Raw genomic sequence first — 15,404 nt, forward strand, 5'->3', positions numbered from 1 at the left:
AGGTAAAACATTAGGCTTGGGCTAATATTCAGTGATATCAAATAGAGCAATATTTCCCAACATATGTGATATTGTTTGTATTATCACTTTTTTTTTCAGTTTTGCAATGTATCTGCCTTGCTCCTGAGTCTGGCCCTTTGAACTGCTGCTGAACTGTTGTTTGGTGGAAGCATGACTTATACCTAAACATAAAATACAGTAATATAATGGTATAATATGAAAGATATCATAATAATATTATATTATATTGGTATATATTGCGATATTTGGGCTGGACTGTATTGCAATATTACCTTTTGGATATCGCCTAAGCCTAATCTACACTGGGTGTAGATGGGCGTGTTTCAGATCTGCCTGATGGCTGTTTGTATGATACTCTGCTGTAAAACTGTTTCCAGTAGTGGCAATAAAACTGGTGAGACAAAACTATGAAGTCAAACTATGAAGGTCTGTCCATACCACAAAAATTTGACATCTCCTGGAAACATGTCAGCCTCAGACACCTCGGTGTGCCTCCTCTGTTTGACCTGACAGTATGATGAGAGATACTTACTGGTGACCTGGTGGACTTTCTTCACCATGGAGTTGTCATTCTGTGAGCCGTCTTTAGGGCCTCCAATTCTGACACAAACAACGACGACGAAAGGTGTTTTTATGATATTGTCGAGAAGAACACATCATTTTAAAGAAGACACTTTTGAAGAGGAAAAAAAAAAGAAAAAACAACACATTTCATGTTGCTCTGGTTTATTATGGAGTTCTACACAGCACCCGGCCTCCACTGATGTTAATGCCTTTCAATATTTTGAATTTGATATAATTTTATATAAAATAATTAAAATCATTATGCACTGATTAGTGAAATTACATTGATATAATCTAGCAACAGACACTAAAGTAAAATAAAATACTGCTACATCTGTTGTTTTGAACACTACCTTACCTCTGGACGCGGGAGGGCGGCGCAAACACTCCATATTTGGGCAGGCAGTTAAAGTAACGGACTCCAAACACTGAGCCGTCGTGTTTCCCTGTCGGCTGATCCAACTCAATACCAAACCAGTAACCTGCAGGGACACAAACGGCTAAGGTCACACCTGTTCTGCCGCTACCTGAGTTTGACCCACTTTCCTGAAGCTGCTGAATCATTATCTCAGGTCAAAACTGTTACTGTTAATGTAATAACAGTTAATGTAATAATAATAATAATAATAAAAAAACTGTAATTAAAAAATTATGTTCACCAGGAATTTACCCCACACAGAACGATCCAACAGCTGTTTCCCTTTATACTCATATTGCTTTGATACCAGCTTTAATAATATTAATACGTTTGTTAAAGAAACTGTTTCCTAATTTCAAGCTGAAAACTGCTTCAGGGGTTTTATATATTCAATCAAAGTGAGAGAGTAGTATTTTGAATTCAGCGGTGTCTAGCAGTGTTGCATGTTAGCATGCTGGCCTATCAAGCTACCAGAGTATAAGGCACACAGACCTGGAGCGAAGTCGGTCTTGCCGTAGAAGCGGACGATGCCGTGTTTCTGTCCGGCCACCAGAACCTGATCTCCAACCTCCACATTCAGTCCCTCTGGATCCAGACTGGCAATGGACGACTTCTTCCTCTGGGCTGACAACACACAGGAAACACACAACCACTCACAACCACGACACTCTCTTTAACACTGTTATAGAAAAAATGTAACACGGACCTACTTCTACTTCTATTCCCTAATGTAAGGAATCTGTTTTTAAGAGATTCGACATGTGACATTAACACGGACTGTAATGTTAGACAAACGTTACCTTTCTCTTTCTCCTTTTCCTTCTTCTCTTTCTCCTTCTTGGTCTTCCCAGCAAGGCGGGACGCCAGGTCCATGCGGGGGGTTCGGGGGGTGGAGGTCACAGATGAAGGTGTCTGGTCCACAGCCTTGGAAATCTTTGACACCGGGGCAAAAATCCCTGTAGCGAAAAAGATATAACATACTATAACATCAAAGATGATTGTCCCACTACAGTGGTGTGTGTTCACCAACTTCTGAGAGAAACGTATCTATCTGCTAATTGTGTCTGTCGTTTTATTTATATTTAAAATCCCATCTTCCTCTAATACAAGTAAAAAGCATGGGCGTAGGTTTGCATAGGGACATTAGGGACATGTCCTTACCAATATGGTATGCTGAATGAACGCATTCAGCATTTATGTTGAAATATTTAAAGTTTAAATTTTCTTGAGAATCTTTCTGCTTGGCGATGGATAAAGTGTGGTTTTGATTTAATATTCAGTTCTATAATTGGTGTTAAAGCTTAGTGCTCAACACCAACATTGTTAGTGTGTGAGAAGAAGCCTTCAGCACCTGAAGCCACACTCAGGTAAATAATCAGCAGCCGCCACTGGAGTCAACAGTATATGTCACAGATATATGACTACAATTACAAACTTCATCACTCCATCAACAAATAATAACAACAAATAACCATCACTGCTGCAGGGGTTGATAGACTTGAAGCTGTTACCTAGCTTCGGAGGGCAGATGAAGTAGCGGACTCCACCCACGCTGCCGTCGTTCTTTCCCTCAGGCTCGTCGAGCTCCACGCCGACCCACTGACCGCTGGCAAACTCTGTCGTACCACAAAACCTCAGGGTGCCGGTCTGTGAGAGAGACAGAGTCCTGAAGTTAGAGGTGAACCCTTAAACGTGCATGAAATATGACTGCAGAGCTCCTTTAGCTGGTTAGGTTGCATGGAGGCAGATAATCTGGGTGTCAGCTGCTGTACTTCATGGAGGGGAGAGGGAGGACATGTAACTCGGCACATACAGTAACATCACTACTATAGATGAAGTGAAGGTGAAAAGCTTTTAATTGGTCATGTGACAGGAAGAGAACGTGTTGTCAGCGTGGTGAGTCAGTTCAGTTAGTCTGTGGTCCAGTCGGAGCCCGGTCCAACCAACCTGTGTGAGGTTTGCAGCCGGGACGTCGTCTCTGCTCTGGTCTCTCTGGAGCTACACAGCGAGAACACACTGTTCAGAGCTCACACAGCGTCATTCTGTCCTGCAGCCATGCATTCACTTCAAACCACAAAGCACCTATATCATCTGCAGTGGTTTATTTAACCAATTAAAGCCACTGTGGACCGATCACACAACATGCCACGCTGAAAATATATTTACAAGTGTTACTGCTGACTTTATGTGTAGCCATGTTCACATGACATCACGTCCCATTTCAGAACACGCTCTTAAGCAGCTTTTTAATTTCATCTGCAATTTTTTATGTCAAAGACAACTAGAACTTTACAGTCTTAAAGATGCTGCAACTTGGGCACTTTTCATACTGATATATGCAACAGAGTGCAATACTATGAATGCCTTTGATTATATGGTGTTATTCCCATTTAGACAATTATCCTGTCTTGTCCCTTCCTGTGACGGTATTATTTTCACCCCACCTTTGAGTGTGGACATTTGGAACAGTTGTAAATATGTGGTTCTGTCCAAACAAGTCCAGTCACCTTTGACTTAGCACTTGTAGAAAAAACTGTTTTATTTATCTTATTATATACGTTATATATGTTGTGTGCAGGGAATCTTGGTTTAAAGATCAGACCTGGAAGTGGAAAGGACCTGTGTCTAGTTTAAACACATTTCAGCAGAGGCTTCAGGCCAGGAACACACTGGCTGTGTGGTGTGTGTGTGGCGGCAGCGAAGGTCTTGGTTTTCATTTCATTTCACATGTTAAGGGGTTAGAGCGACACACTGCATGGCTGCACTGGGCTGTCAGTGCTGGTAATACCCGACTGCTAAGCTCTCCAACCAATCAGAGAGCTTGTTATATGCCACGGACAATTGGGATTGTTTAGTCTGTTTTACAGCACTGAAGGTCCAGAGTGTCTCAGAAAGGTTAAAAGGAGAAGTTAACAATTCCTGTTTTTAATGCCTATCAAAATATGAAATCAAAGAAATGCTTGATTACTTTTCCTGTGATGTCACTGGTCTTCCATACGTGGCCCAGCAAACACAGACAGAGAAAAGACCTGTTGATGTCATAGTGACATCATACCAGCAACATTACATAAAACTGACAGCTTCCACTATAGTTTCAATGTCTAGTCTGAATCTCAATATGATACAGAGATGCAAAGATATAAATATATTTTTAACCATTTTAGCAGCTGCATGTGGAAACAGAGCTGCTTTAGTGACATTTTCTGTCAAAAATATATCAGAAAACTTGTGATGAAGAGAAATCCAACATTCCAGTAACCTGCAAACTCTATGTAGAGAGAGAGAGAGAGCTGCAGCAGCAGCAACGCAACAGAGATGCAAACTGCACTACCCCTGCCTGCCCACTTGCTGTTACAATGACTAGTCTCCATTTACAGTGCATGTAGCTGTAAAAAGTCATATTCAAAGAACAGGGGGTAAAACAGCCAGAGTTGATGTGAAATAGTTAAACAAGGTTTTCATGCTTCATGTAATGACAGTCAATGCATTTACTTTCCTTTCATTTGATCCATTATATTTTATTATTCAATTCATATTTAACCTGAGCTTAAACTACAGGAAGTTTTGGTTGCTGTAGTTTAAACTCAGTATGATGCAGATCTTTGGTATTTATGGGACCTAGCAGCCTTGATGTGATTCAAATGAAACTGTTGCTGTATCATCAAACAGTGTCTGAAACCCCGCACCTCAGTGTGTTTGTTCTCACTTAGTGGACTGACTAAAGTCCCTGACACTCAGTTTGCCTCTGACCTTCATGTCATCCAGCAACACGCGGTCTCCCAGCTTCAGCCCCAGCGAGGACAGCATCAGGTTTCCTGGGATGTTGTCATAGTTGGGGAGAGTGGCTCTAGGGAGGTTACAGCTCAGAGGGACGGCATCCAGCAGCAGTTGCTTCAGCTCTTTGGCCACCATGGCTGCCTCTGCCTTGTCCAGACTCATGTCCATCGGGTCAGGGACCACCTCCCCTGGAACCTGGCCCTTATCATTCTGCAGAGAGGGAGGGGAAATTTTCTATAGGTTAAATAATCACTCTGAAAGTCAAGATTTAATACAGCTCGAGTTCTGATCCAAGTACAGAACAGGTTTTTGGATAGTGTGTGATGGACCTCGCCACTCATTTCTATTTGACATTACATTATGAAATTATAATTATTATTCTTAAGCCCATTATCTTACTATATATATTTATCTTATTTCTGTCCATTATCTCTTATGTTACGTTTTGTCACCAATAAAAATAAAAAAGTGTGGGGAGCAGTAGGATTTGTTCATTGGACAGATGAATTTCTTCCACTGGTCTATTACACACCCAATACATTTATTTAAAATTTGAAGATGGAGGGATTGAGATTTCAAATTCTTCCTGGGGTCTATACAGTTTTGCTGTTGACAATACAACCATAGAAATTCACAATACTCATCACAACACAACAATACACATACACATAATAATGCACAGAATAACAAGTGACTCATCAAATTTAATTTAACACAAACGCTAGAAAATAAACAAGCTCTGACTGAATTTATCATCATCTCACAGACAAATATCATCCTTCCAAATTGCTTACTTGCCTATGAATCTATACACAAAAGTATACTCATTACTATGGAAATTTCTTCTAGGTAATGCTTTTTTAGTGTGTTTTAAAACCATATTTTGTTGTACAATATTATTTGGGACTGAATTCCATTCCTACATGTGCTAAAATGCAAAAAATAACTTAATTAACACTAAAAACAAACATCAAAGGATTTTGTTGTTGCTCCCAAAACAATGATTGGTATTGAGTAAAATCCCTAAAGTTGTGCCTTTGCACCATAAACTTCTTCATCCTCCCAAAGCATTCAGGCAGGATTCAGATTTTAATGTTAAAGAAAACTGATGACTGAAATGAAGCCAAATAATGATTCAGCCTGATTATTATGCTAGAGGTTGACTACCCCCCTCAAATAATAAATAAACAAACAAATAAATAAATACATAAAGTACAGTGGTGTGTTCTTACCCGGACAGTGGGGTTGGCTCCGTGCTCCAGCAGACACTTCACTGCACCCAGACAGAGGTTGGAGGCAGCGATGTGGAGGGCTGTACCGTAGTGGAAATCACTGCAGGTAGAGTTCATCACTGTGGAGAGCACAGAAGAAGAAGAAGTCTCCAGTCCAGTGCTGACTTTAACATGTGCTGAGAGTGAGGAACACTGAGGGCCAGAAAATCTGTGACAGGAAATGATCAAGGACTGTTCTTGCTCTGCTGAACCATCTTCTATCCTGTACTCACACCACCCACTGAGCCTGTGTGTGTGTGTGTGTGTGTGTGTGTGTGTGTATGTGTGTGTGTGTGTGTGTTTGTGTGTGTGTGTGTGTGTGTGTGTGTGTGTGTGTGTGTGTGTATGTGTCTGTGTGTGAGTGTGTGTACCTCTGGGTTTAGCAGCTTTGAGCAGGACTCGGATCAGTTCTGGAACGTCGAAGTAAGCGGCGTAGTGGAGGGCGTTCATGTTGGTCCAGCGACTCCTCAGACTCACGTCGGCGCCCAGAGAGATCAGCTGACTGGTGAGACGCAGCGCCGCCGCCGGATCGCCTGCACAAACAGAGAGCATGAAACTCCGGCTTTACAGCAGCACAGGAGCAGAATCAACACCCACCCTGACGTCATCCTCCACAACACAGATCCTCAACCCTGTGCACTGACTGGGAACTATGTGAGGAACTGATGTTGGTCTCTGGAATCATTGCACCAGACCAGCTCCAGTATAGTTCTTCGTATTTAAGTTTCTACTTTATTTCTTGGAGGGTATTTTTGAGGGTCTAAGGATAAACACAGTTGTCTTTCACATCTTGTAAAATTTTTAATTATATGCTTTATGAATCGTAGTGACCTGACTATGGCACAGACTTTTCAATGAGATCAGTTCACTGTGGTTTTGGTCTTTTCATAAGATTTTCTGATAATAATTAAAAGATACGGTGAATTGAAGCTTAGCTTTGGTTCAGTCAGGAGACTATCTCTATTCTGCTTCCATTCACAATTCTCTTGTTTTCTCCCTCTCTCACCCTCATTCCTTGTAATCAGCTGACTTCAGGTGTTTGGCAACCAATCAGATCTCACCATGATCTCAACCAGCCAATCACGTTGTCCCTGTCATACTTTCAACGCTGTCATTTCAGTGTGATTTGCTGTGACACTTCTCTACTCCATTCACCTCCGGTCCTTCATATCCAGTCATATCCAGCTCATCATCACTCCTTTTTACATCCACATATCCAGCTATGTGCCATCACTATGGGGTCTAATAACCAAGGACTCTCACTTTTCCTCTCTTGTTTTGCACATGGCAGTAAAAGTTTATTCATTAACACAAATGAATTCTGATTGAAAAAAAGGTTCGACTGATCCTTTAACAGATCACAGCAGTGCAGCTGAGCTGGGTTGTGTCAGACTGACTGACTGGAAGTATCTTACCAACTCCATGTGCTCCGGCCTTACAGCTGTAGTGCAGCAGCGTCATGTCAGTCAAACCATCGCGGTCGTTAACGTGACAACCACGCTTCAGGATCTGAAACACAGAAAGAGAAAAGACACACACATTCACAGTGGATAACACTGACTGTAGGTGTTCATATATAGCTTCCACATTATCTCAGTGAATGTTTGGTAAAATGTATGAATGCATTAGTGACACATTGTGGCTTTTAATGTGGTTAATTTAGCCTGATCCTCATCTGCTCACTTATTTGTCTTCAGTTAATGAAACAGTGGCTGTGGAGGGGTGGAGACCCTAATGTGTGTTATCACTTATTTAAACAACACATTTTCTATTTCCCCAAAATCTATTTTTACTTACTATACGCCAGGGCTGTAACAAATCATTATGTTCATTATCAGTATACATTATGTGATAAATATTTGGAAACTAAGCCTTACTCAACTATTTTTATTGTTTTAAATATCGGGAGCAGAGATGCTCAGTAGTTATGTTTTTCAAGTCCAAGTCAAGTCTCAAGTTCCGAACCACACAGACTTTAAGGACTTTAATTAGTGTGTTAGAATTTATGCAGAAACAACAGCAGAATATGAAGCTATACATACTGCTGAAGATACTCAAACTAGATTCCTGTTGTCTTGTGTTTACTGTGTAAAACTGGACTCACTGGGAGCTGGACTGGGAGCTGTGGTGCTAAACTCACTCTGCTACTCTGCTCCTCCAATCTGTTATCTGCAGTTACTGCTCCTTGATACAACTATTAGCAGCTTTTTTTCCTGGATTTTAACTTTTTTTTTTTAGCTTTTCATACCCAGTTTTTCGTTCTTTTTTTAATTAGTTATTGATGTAAAATGAGTCAGCAACAGCCCCATGCTGCCTCAGTGATTCTGGCTCCCTGAAATGACATTCAGCACAGAATCTTGAGTCCAAGTCGAGTCTCAAGTCATTGCAACTCGAGTCCCCATCTCTGATCTGTAGCAGTTTGTTAACAAGTGAAACCCAATAGAATGTGGGGGAATGATCTGAATCTCTTTTTCAATAGATCTGATCAGTCATCTGCCCCTTCCCCCGTCCTGTCCCTCCTGCAGCAGCAATCACCGTCTGAGCCCCCTATGGTCTGCCTCACCCCCACCCCAGCTCCAGTGATTTCTCCAGTGCTTTCCACACCATCCAGCCCACGCTCCTGAGGGACAAGTTGTAATGCATGGGAGTGGACTGTCACCACACCACATAGATCCTCGACTACCTCACCAACCGTATGTGAGGATCCAGGACTGTGTGTCTGACAGAGTCGTCTGCAGTACAGGAGCCCCACAGGAAAGGGTTTTGGCTCTGTTTCTCTTCACCCTCTACACTACAAACTTCTACAACTCCAATGACTCCCACTTGCAAAAGGCCAGCTCTGTTCTGGGATGCCCCCTGGACCCAGGGGAGCGACAGGAGGATGATGGCTAAGCTTTCATCCCTGTTGGACAACATCTCCCAACCCATGCAGGACACTCTGACAGCACTGAGCAGCTCCTTCAGTAACAGGGTGCTGCACCCACGGTGTGTGAAGGAGGGATACTGCTGGTCTTTCCTTCCTGCTTCTGTCAGACTTTACAACAAATACTGCACTCAGTGGCCTTACACACCAAAGACTGACAATCCACCATGTGCAATACAAGTCATCTGCTGCTATTTTTTGCATTTTGTATCCTGTATATTTAGTATTTAATTGTACATATTATATTTTATTTTATTTTATTTTATTATATTATTTATCTCTTTAAGTATTTTGGTTCTTTTCATTTGGCAATCTGTTTTTTTTCCTTTGTACTGTCCACTTTTCTGCTGTGATGCTGGAAATTTCCCCACTGTGGGACTAATAAAGGAATATCTTATCTTATCTTATCTTATCTTATCTTAAACAGAGTACAGCTCCTTTTTAATTAGAGGAATTTACTGTATTATTGTTGTTGACACTGTCACTGACCTGGTATCTACAACTCTAGAATTAGAACTGAGGCTGATGTGAACCTTTTTGTCCACTCTAATGGCTGGAGTTACAGTCTGAACCATGTGACCTGAACGCAGCGTTAACCCACAATGAACTCAGGTTAGAGGAGATGATGTTCATTAAAGGTGCTAAAATAAAATGCTTAAATAATGGTGTTTTGAGTTGATTAGCCTCATCTAGAGATTTGAAGTGAACTGCATGACAAACTGTGTATGTTCTGTTGTGAATTTTTAGCTATTGATGATTTTGAATGAGCTCTTTTGACATCTGAAACACAACCTCAAGTCTCTGTTTCACTTTGGCTCTCTAGAGTATAATTTTCAAGAGTGATCAGCTACCAGATTAAAAATGAAATAAAAATAATATGAGGCAAAAACATGATCAAGTGAAGTGTCAACAGTTGTCTGGACAGGACTTTTTTGTTTCTGAGTTGTGTCACTGTCTGCTCCTTGTTTTTTACTCTTCCAGGCTGAGTCAGCCTCCTGCTGAATCATGATAGAGCCTCAATGACTTCCGAGCTCTCTCTCTCTCTGTGTTTCCCTCTTGTCTCTCTCTCCCTCTGCACCACTCTCTCTATCTGCTCTATGTTTTCCGTGTCCATGCAACCATTTTAACTGGGTCATTATCACAATGTTTGTTTGTGTGCTGGTTATCACTGACATTGTGGGAACTCACCTCCAATTTATGAACAAAATCACAGCCACTATGACATGTTAGAGTTTTTATTCTGATTATGGTTAAGGTTGTGGTTACAACTGGAGCTAGACAGGAAGTGGTTTTAGTTATGGAAGGTGTCTTTATGCTTTAAAAACCTGTTTGGCTGTTACACTGTAACAGCATTGAATCCTGTGTTTCTTTACATTTTGATAGTGATTCATACAGAATGAAATGTGAATTGTTAATACTCAGTATTCAGCCTTTGTTCTTAACACAAGCTCCAAGCTGTTCAGTGGGATTTCATTGTTCATTATCTGCGTGTGTATGTGTGTGTGTGTGTGTTTCCAGAGGGTTGAATCTGGGTCAATGTGACAATGACGATTGAGTGGATCAGGCTCCATGCCAGAACAAGTAGGGCAGGCAATATAGACGTGCAGTGTAACACAACTGGTTAAAGGCTTGACCTACAAGACGACCGAAAGCTGCGGGAGCCACTGTTGTTGTACTATTACCTTCTTGCTTCTTAAGCTTTAGCACTACCTTCTTACCACAGGACATAGGGTTTGTGTCATCTCTGATTCAGAATTTCAATCTGCCTTTTATCATCTGAAGTTTAGATAAACTGCAGCCATTTCTCTCTCTGAAGAAACTAACGCTCTGATTTGTTATGTCTAGCAGGCTTGTCTATTGCGTCACTCTCCTCTCAAAACAAACAATGAACCAGGCGCTCTTTTATGTTATTTAGTGTTTATATTATTTCTCCTTTATCACTTTGATTTTCTTGGACTACTCTCCAATTGTTTCACTTAAAGACCCATACTGTTTAAAGGATTTCCATGTCTGTTTTATAAAGCAGGTCTAGGTTATATATTAACTCTGTGAAAGTATCCAAGCGCTCAGTCCACAGAGAAATGCACACAGCCTTTTATTCAGAAACTGAGCCTTAAAACCAGCGGCCAGGACTTCTGGAGCTTTGTGATGTCACAACAAAGCAGTCACCGCTCTCAGCCATGCCCCAAGCCCAGCCCACCTGGACCCACCATCCAACGTTGCAGGATTTGGTTTCTCTGAGTGTTTACCTGAAACCTGCTATATTTCTATTGGATCACTCAGAAAACAGTCAGAAGAGAAGCTCAGAGCCTCCTCTCTTCTGATTGGCTCACTGACCTGTTGTTACTAGAGCTCCAGAGAGAAGCCTGAGAGAGGAGATGTAAAATTACATTGAGATGGTTTTTGGTTCTTAAAACCACAAATATATCTTCCTATAGATCAAACCTTTTTTATATTTTTTTTTACTTTTAAAGAAACAAGAATCAGTTTATGATGATATGAGATGAAAAAAGCTACAAATCTGTGCAACATAGAAGCTGAATTTTGTTATTGTAATTTTATTTGATAAATTAAGAAAAGAAAATAAGAAAATAATAAATTATGAAAATGTTAATTCAATGAATGTCTCCAAAAATATTCAAAATATAGTGTGCTGACCCAAATTTACTGCCAATAATAGACTAGTAAGTACTTAAAATAACCCAAACTGTCACTTAAAGAATACTTTTCTCTGTAATACTCACAGACAACAATGTGAACAAAAAAAAAAGGCATGGTAGTGTTTCAGTGTTTTGATATTTGTGCGTTCGCACCTCGTTGCCGATGATGTCAATCTTGTGCTGCACTTGGGGAACCCACTGACGCACAATGGCGAACAGCTCTGGGATGGTGGTACGAAGATCCATGAGGATCTCCAAACAGGCGGGGTCGTTCGGGTCGAAAAAGGTGAAGGCTAGAGGACAGAGGGATACAGGAAAATTAGAGGGAAACCCAAAGAAAGAGAATGAATCACTCAAAGAGAAACATGATCGACTGAACCAAAAAGAAAGTAAAGAAAACAAAAGAGATAAGCAAAGTAGATAGGAAAGTGAAGGTGAACTGAAAAAAATAAGTAAAAACACTAAAAAGAGTGGAGCACTCCAGATAGCGATGCCAAGATGTTCCTGTCAAACCCTGATCAAATCAGAAGTAACCTGTGAGTTCAGCAGTTTCTCTTCCTGCCAGGTCTGCAGTCTGAGCTCTGAGGTAGATTTCATTTCACTGAGTAACTGGAATCAGTTTGATAACAAACTTCTCTCTGCTAACTGTCAACAGCTCAGGACTCCAGTTCAAACTGTGGATTAATCTGATGTTCTTCAGACTGAAACAGGATTTCAGGATGGGACTTGAAGCAGAGCGGGATCATTCAATAGTGTTTTAATCAAGGTGATTTTTGAGGAGAGGCAGTTTGATGGGATCAAAGGGGTAAGATATATTTTAACTTAAACTGGTTTCACAGGTTTATTGGTTTGAGTTTTTATTTCTTCCCTCTGGTGTAGAATTGAAAAGTCTGTCAAGCGAAACACAAGCATTGTGTAAGGCCTGTATGGCCCACAGTTGCAAAATTGCAACACTGCTATTAGCCATCCTAAAAAATGATCCCAGATTGGTTGTTTTTCTAAAGACCACATTTACATAGTCAGTAGGTCCTATTGTTTATCTTCCCAATGCTACTGGATAACAGATTTGTTTATAGGTCCAGTCATCTGACCATGAACTCACACTACTTGCGAACTTCCCTCTGAGCTCATCTCCTTGTTTCACTGGACTGGATTTCTCTGGATTTGTCAAGTAAGTAAATGCCTATAACATGTAGCCTAGATATTTAGTTATTGTGGAAAACATTCTTGAGGAAAACGTCCATCAAATTTCATTTTGAGTATTTGATGGAAAAAAATACTAATATAATTAGAAATATAATATATGCATTGATTCACTGTAAGTAAGTTCTTTATGTGTTTTCTCTCTTAAAATTTTCTAGTTTAGACCAGAATTGAATTGAATTAATTCATTGTTTTTGGTATTTGAAACTCTATCTGTATCTTATCAGTCTAAATAAAACTTTGAACCTATCCTGGGCTTTTTTGAGCTTTGTGTGTTTGCCCAATAGCTGCTTGTTGCATTAGGAGACTGGAAACAGGCTCTGAATGTTCTGGGATGGGTTGGGGGATGCTTGTTGCTTTGTTCATGCCTTTGAAGACCTCACCTGTTCCTGATCATAGCAACTGGCATGTGTTCTGGAGGGTGGATACATGTATTCCTTTCAGTATGATAATAGAGGGCATAATAGGCCAGACAGACAGTATTGTGTGACTGTGGAAAGGATTAGGATTAGGACTTGGATCTCCACTCTGAACACTTCCACCACTCTATTTACTCTTTCAGGTTATCTACTACAAATAATACTCATATATACTGTATCTTGTATATGTGTCTTATTATTTTTTGCTTTTTCCATTTCAGAATGCCACCAGCTTGTTGAGATCATCTATACACTGTGAAGGATGTAATCGCCAAGATGGAGCAAGTGATTTTGAGATGGAATCAGACAACACTGATTCAAGTGACTCAGAGGCAGATGAAGATGCCAGTGAAGTGGACAAAGAAAACAACCAACCCACTGATTCCACAGCCGATGATTACGTGGACATCAAGCCCCAACCAGGAAAACAAATCATGCCTTGTGACGGGTATCGTTTGCTGAAAAAGGATTTTATCAGTCCCCATACTGATTTTTATGGTTCAGATATCACCAGTGATGGCATTTCCCTCCACACACCACTGGAGTACTTCCAGAAGTTTGTGTCAGAAGACATGATTCAGGCCTTGACAAAAAACACAAATGAGTACAGCTTTCAAAAGAATGGAACATCTTTTAACACATGTGCAAAGGAAATTGAGAAAATGCTTGGCACGTACCTGAAGATGGGCCTAATGCAAATGCCGTATGTATTGGGAGACAGACACATGGTACACCCCTGTCTCTGATGTGATGCCACGCAGCAGATTCCAATCTCTGTTGATATCATTACATTTTGTTAACAACCTGACAGTGTCAGAGACAAAGAAAAAAGACAAACTCTGAAAACTCAGACCATGGCTTGATTAATTCAGGGAGAAGTGCCTGCAGGTGGTATCTGAAAAGCATAACTCTGTGGATGATGATTCCTTTCAAAGGGAGATTCAGCAACATCAACCAATACATGTGTGGCAGGCCACACAGATGGGGGTTCAAATTATGGGTAAGAACTGGAATCTCTGGCATGCTCTGTGATTTAGATGTGTACCAAGGCAGGGTCAACGGAATACAAGCCAACACCGAACTTGGATTGTCAGATGATGTTGTGATGAAGCTTGCCTCCACGCTTCCAGAAGGTCAGAACTTCAAGATCTACGCAGACAACTACTTCACCTGTGTCCCACTGGTAGTTAAGCTCCGTGATCAGGGAATTCATTACGTGGGAACAGCCAGGCAGGTATGTCTACCCAACTGTAACCTTGATGATGAGAAGAGCTTGAAGAAAAAGGGGAGAGGAAGCTTTGATGTCAGAGTGGAGGGGAACCACAACATCTGTGCTGTCAAATGGTACAACAACAGGGCAGTGACCCTTGTGGCATCCTTTGCTGGTCCAGACACTGTGCAGAAGATTCAACGCTGGGACAAAGCCATCAAAACCAACACTGAAGTTGAGAGGCCTTACATTGTTGGTGCCTACAACAAGTACATGGAAGGTGTGGATTTGTTGGGTTCATTTGCAGTGAAATACAAGTTTCCAATGAAATCTACATCTTCTCGCACGCCACTATCCTCGCTGTGATCAATGTCTGGCTCAAAAGGGACTATAAAGCTCTAAAGATGTCGAAGAGAGAGACACTGAACAGGAGACAGTTTCAGGCACAACTAGCATCCTCTCTCATCCAGGTAAGAATGCATTCCCACAATGTAGTGTTTGTAATATTTTCATTATTTAACTGTTTGTAATATTTTTGGTTTGTATCTTAATTGATTCTGTTATAATACAATTCAAAGCCCTTTGGATGCTCAGGAGTCCACCAGCCAAGTGGTCATCTGTACTGGATGTACGTAAAGACATGATTGCACAATTCCCAGTGAAGACGAAGAGAGGACGCTGCCGATACTGCGAAAAAGGATACACCAACAAGCTGTGCAGCAAGTGTAACGTACGTCTTTGCTTCACAAAGGAAAATAAATGTTTTTTGGATATTCACTGCAGTTAACACAGCTCAACACTGAGACACACAATTCATCAAGGAGCCCTGTGAATGCTCAGAAGAGACCATCCTCAAGTGATGGGAGTCCTCAAGCCAAGAGGTCTGTTGTGAATTATTTTGCCTAGGCCCAAAACACAGCAAAATTCTGCAAAGTTAA

At 40.9% G+C, this 15,404-nt stretch overlaps 1 protein-coding gene across 3 annotated transcripts in view; it reads right to left on the bottom strand.

The window, feature by feature from the left end:
* clip3 (CAP-GLY domain containing linker protein 3) overlaps window positions 1–15,404 on the bottom strand; it is a 50,772-nt gene that overhangs the window by 22,494 nt on the left and 12,874 nt on the right. For 2 of the 3 annotated variants that reach the window (XR_008827247.1, XM_056373142.1), the window contains exons 3-13: window positions 11,788–11,927; window positions 7,467–7,560; window positions 6,423–6,584; window positions 6,013–6,131; window positions 4,754–4,990; window positions 2,951–3,001; window positions 2,515–2,650; window positions 1,804–1,959; window positions 1,496–1,627; window positions 944–1,067; window positions 554–621 (exon numbers count right to left, since the gene is read on the bottom strand). Coding sequence is in view for 2 of the 3 variants with exons in the window: in XM_056373142.1 (XP_056229117.1) it covers window positions 554–621; window positions 944–1,067; window positions 1,496–1,627; window positions 1,804–1,959; window positions 2,515–2,650; window positions 2,951–3,001; window positions 4,754–4,990; window positions 6,013–6,131; window positions 6,423–6,584; window positions 7,467–7,560; window positions 11,788–11,927 (1,419 nt within the window). In the remaining variant the exon portion in view is untranslated. The remainder of the gene's footprint in view (window positions 1–553; window positions 622–943; window positions 1,068–1,495; window positions 1,628–1,803; window positions 1,960–2,514; window positions 2,651–2,950; window positions 3,002–4,753; window positions 4,991–6,012; window positions 6,132–6,422; window positions 6,585–7,466; window positions 7,561–11,787; window positions 11,928–15,404) is intronic. The other variant, XM_056373143.1, reaches the window with a different exon arrangement.

This window comes from Seriola aureovittata, chromosome 4 (assembly GCF_021018895.1).
Source record: "Seriola aureovittata isolate HTS-2021-v1 ecotype China chromosome 4, ASM2101889v1, whole genome shotgun sequence".
NCBI classification, from domain to species: Eukaryota; Metazoa; Chordata; class Actinopteri; order Carangiformes; family Carangidae; genus Seriola; species Seriola aureovittata.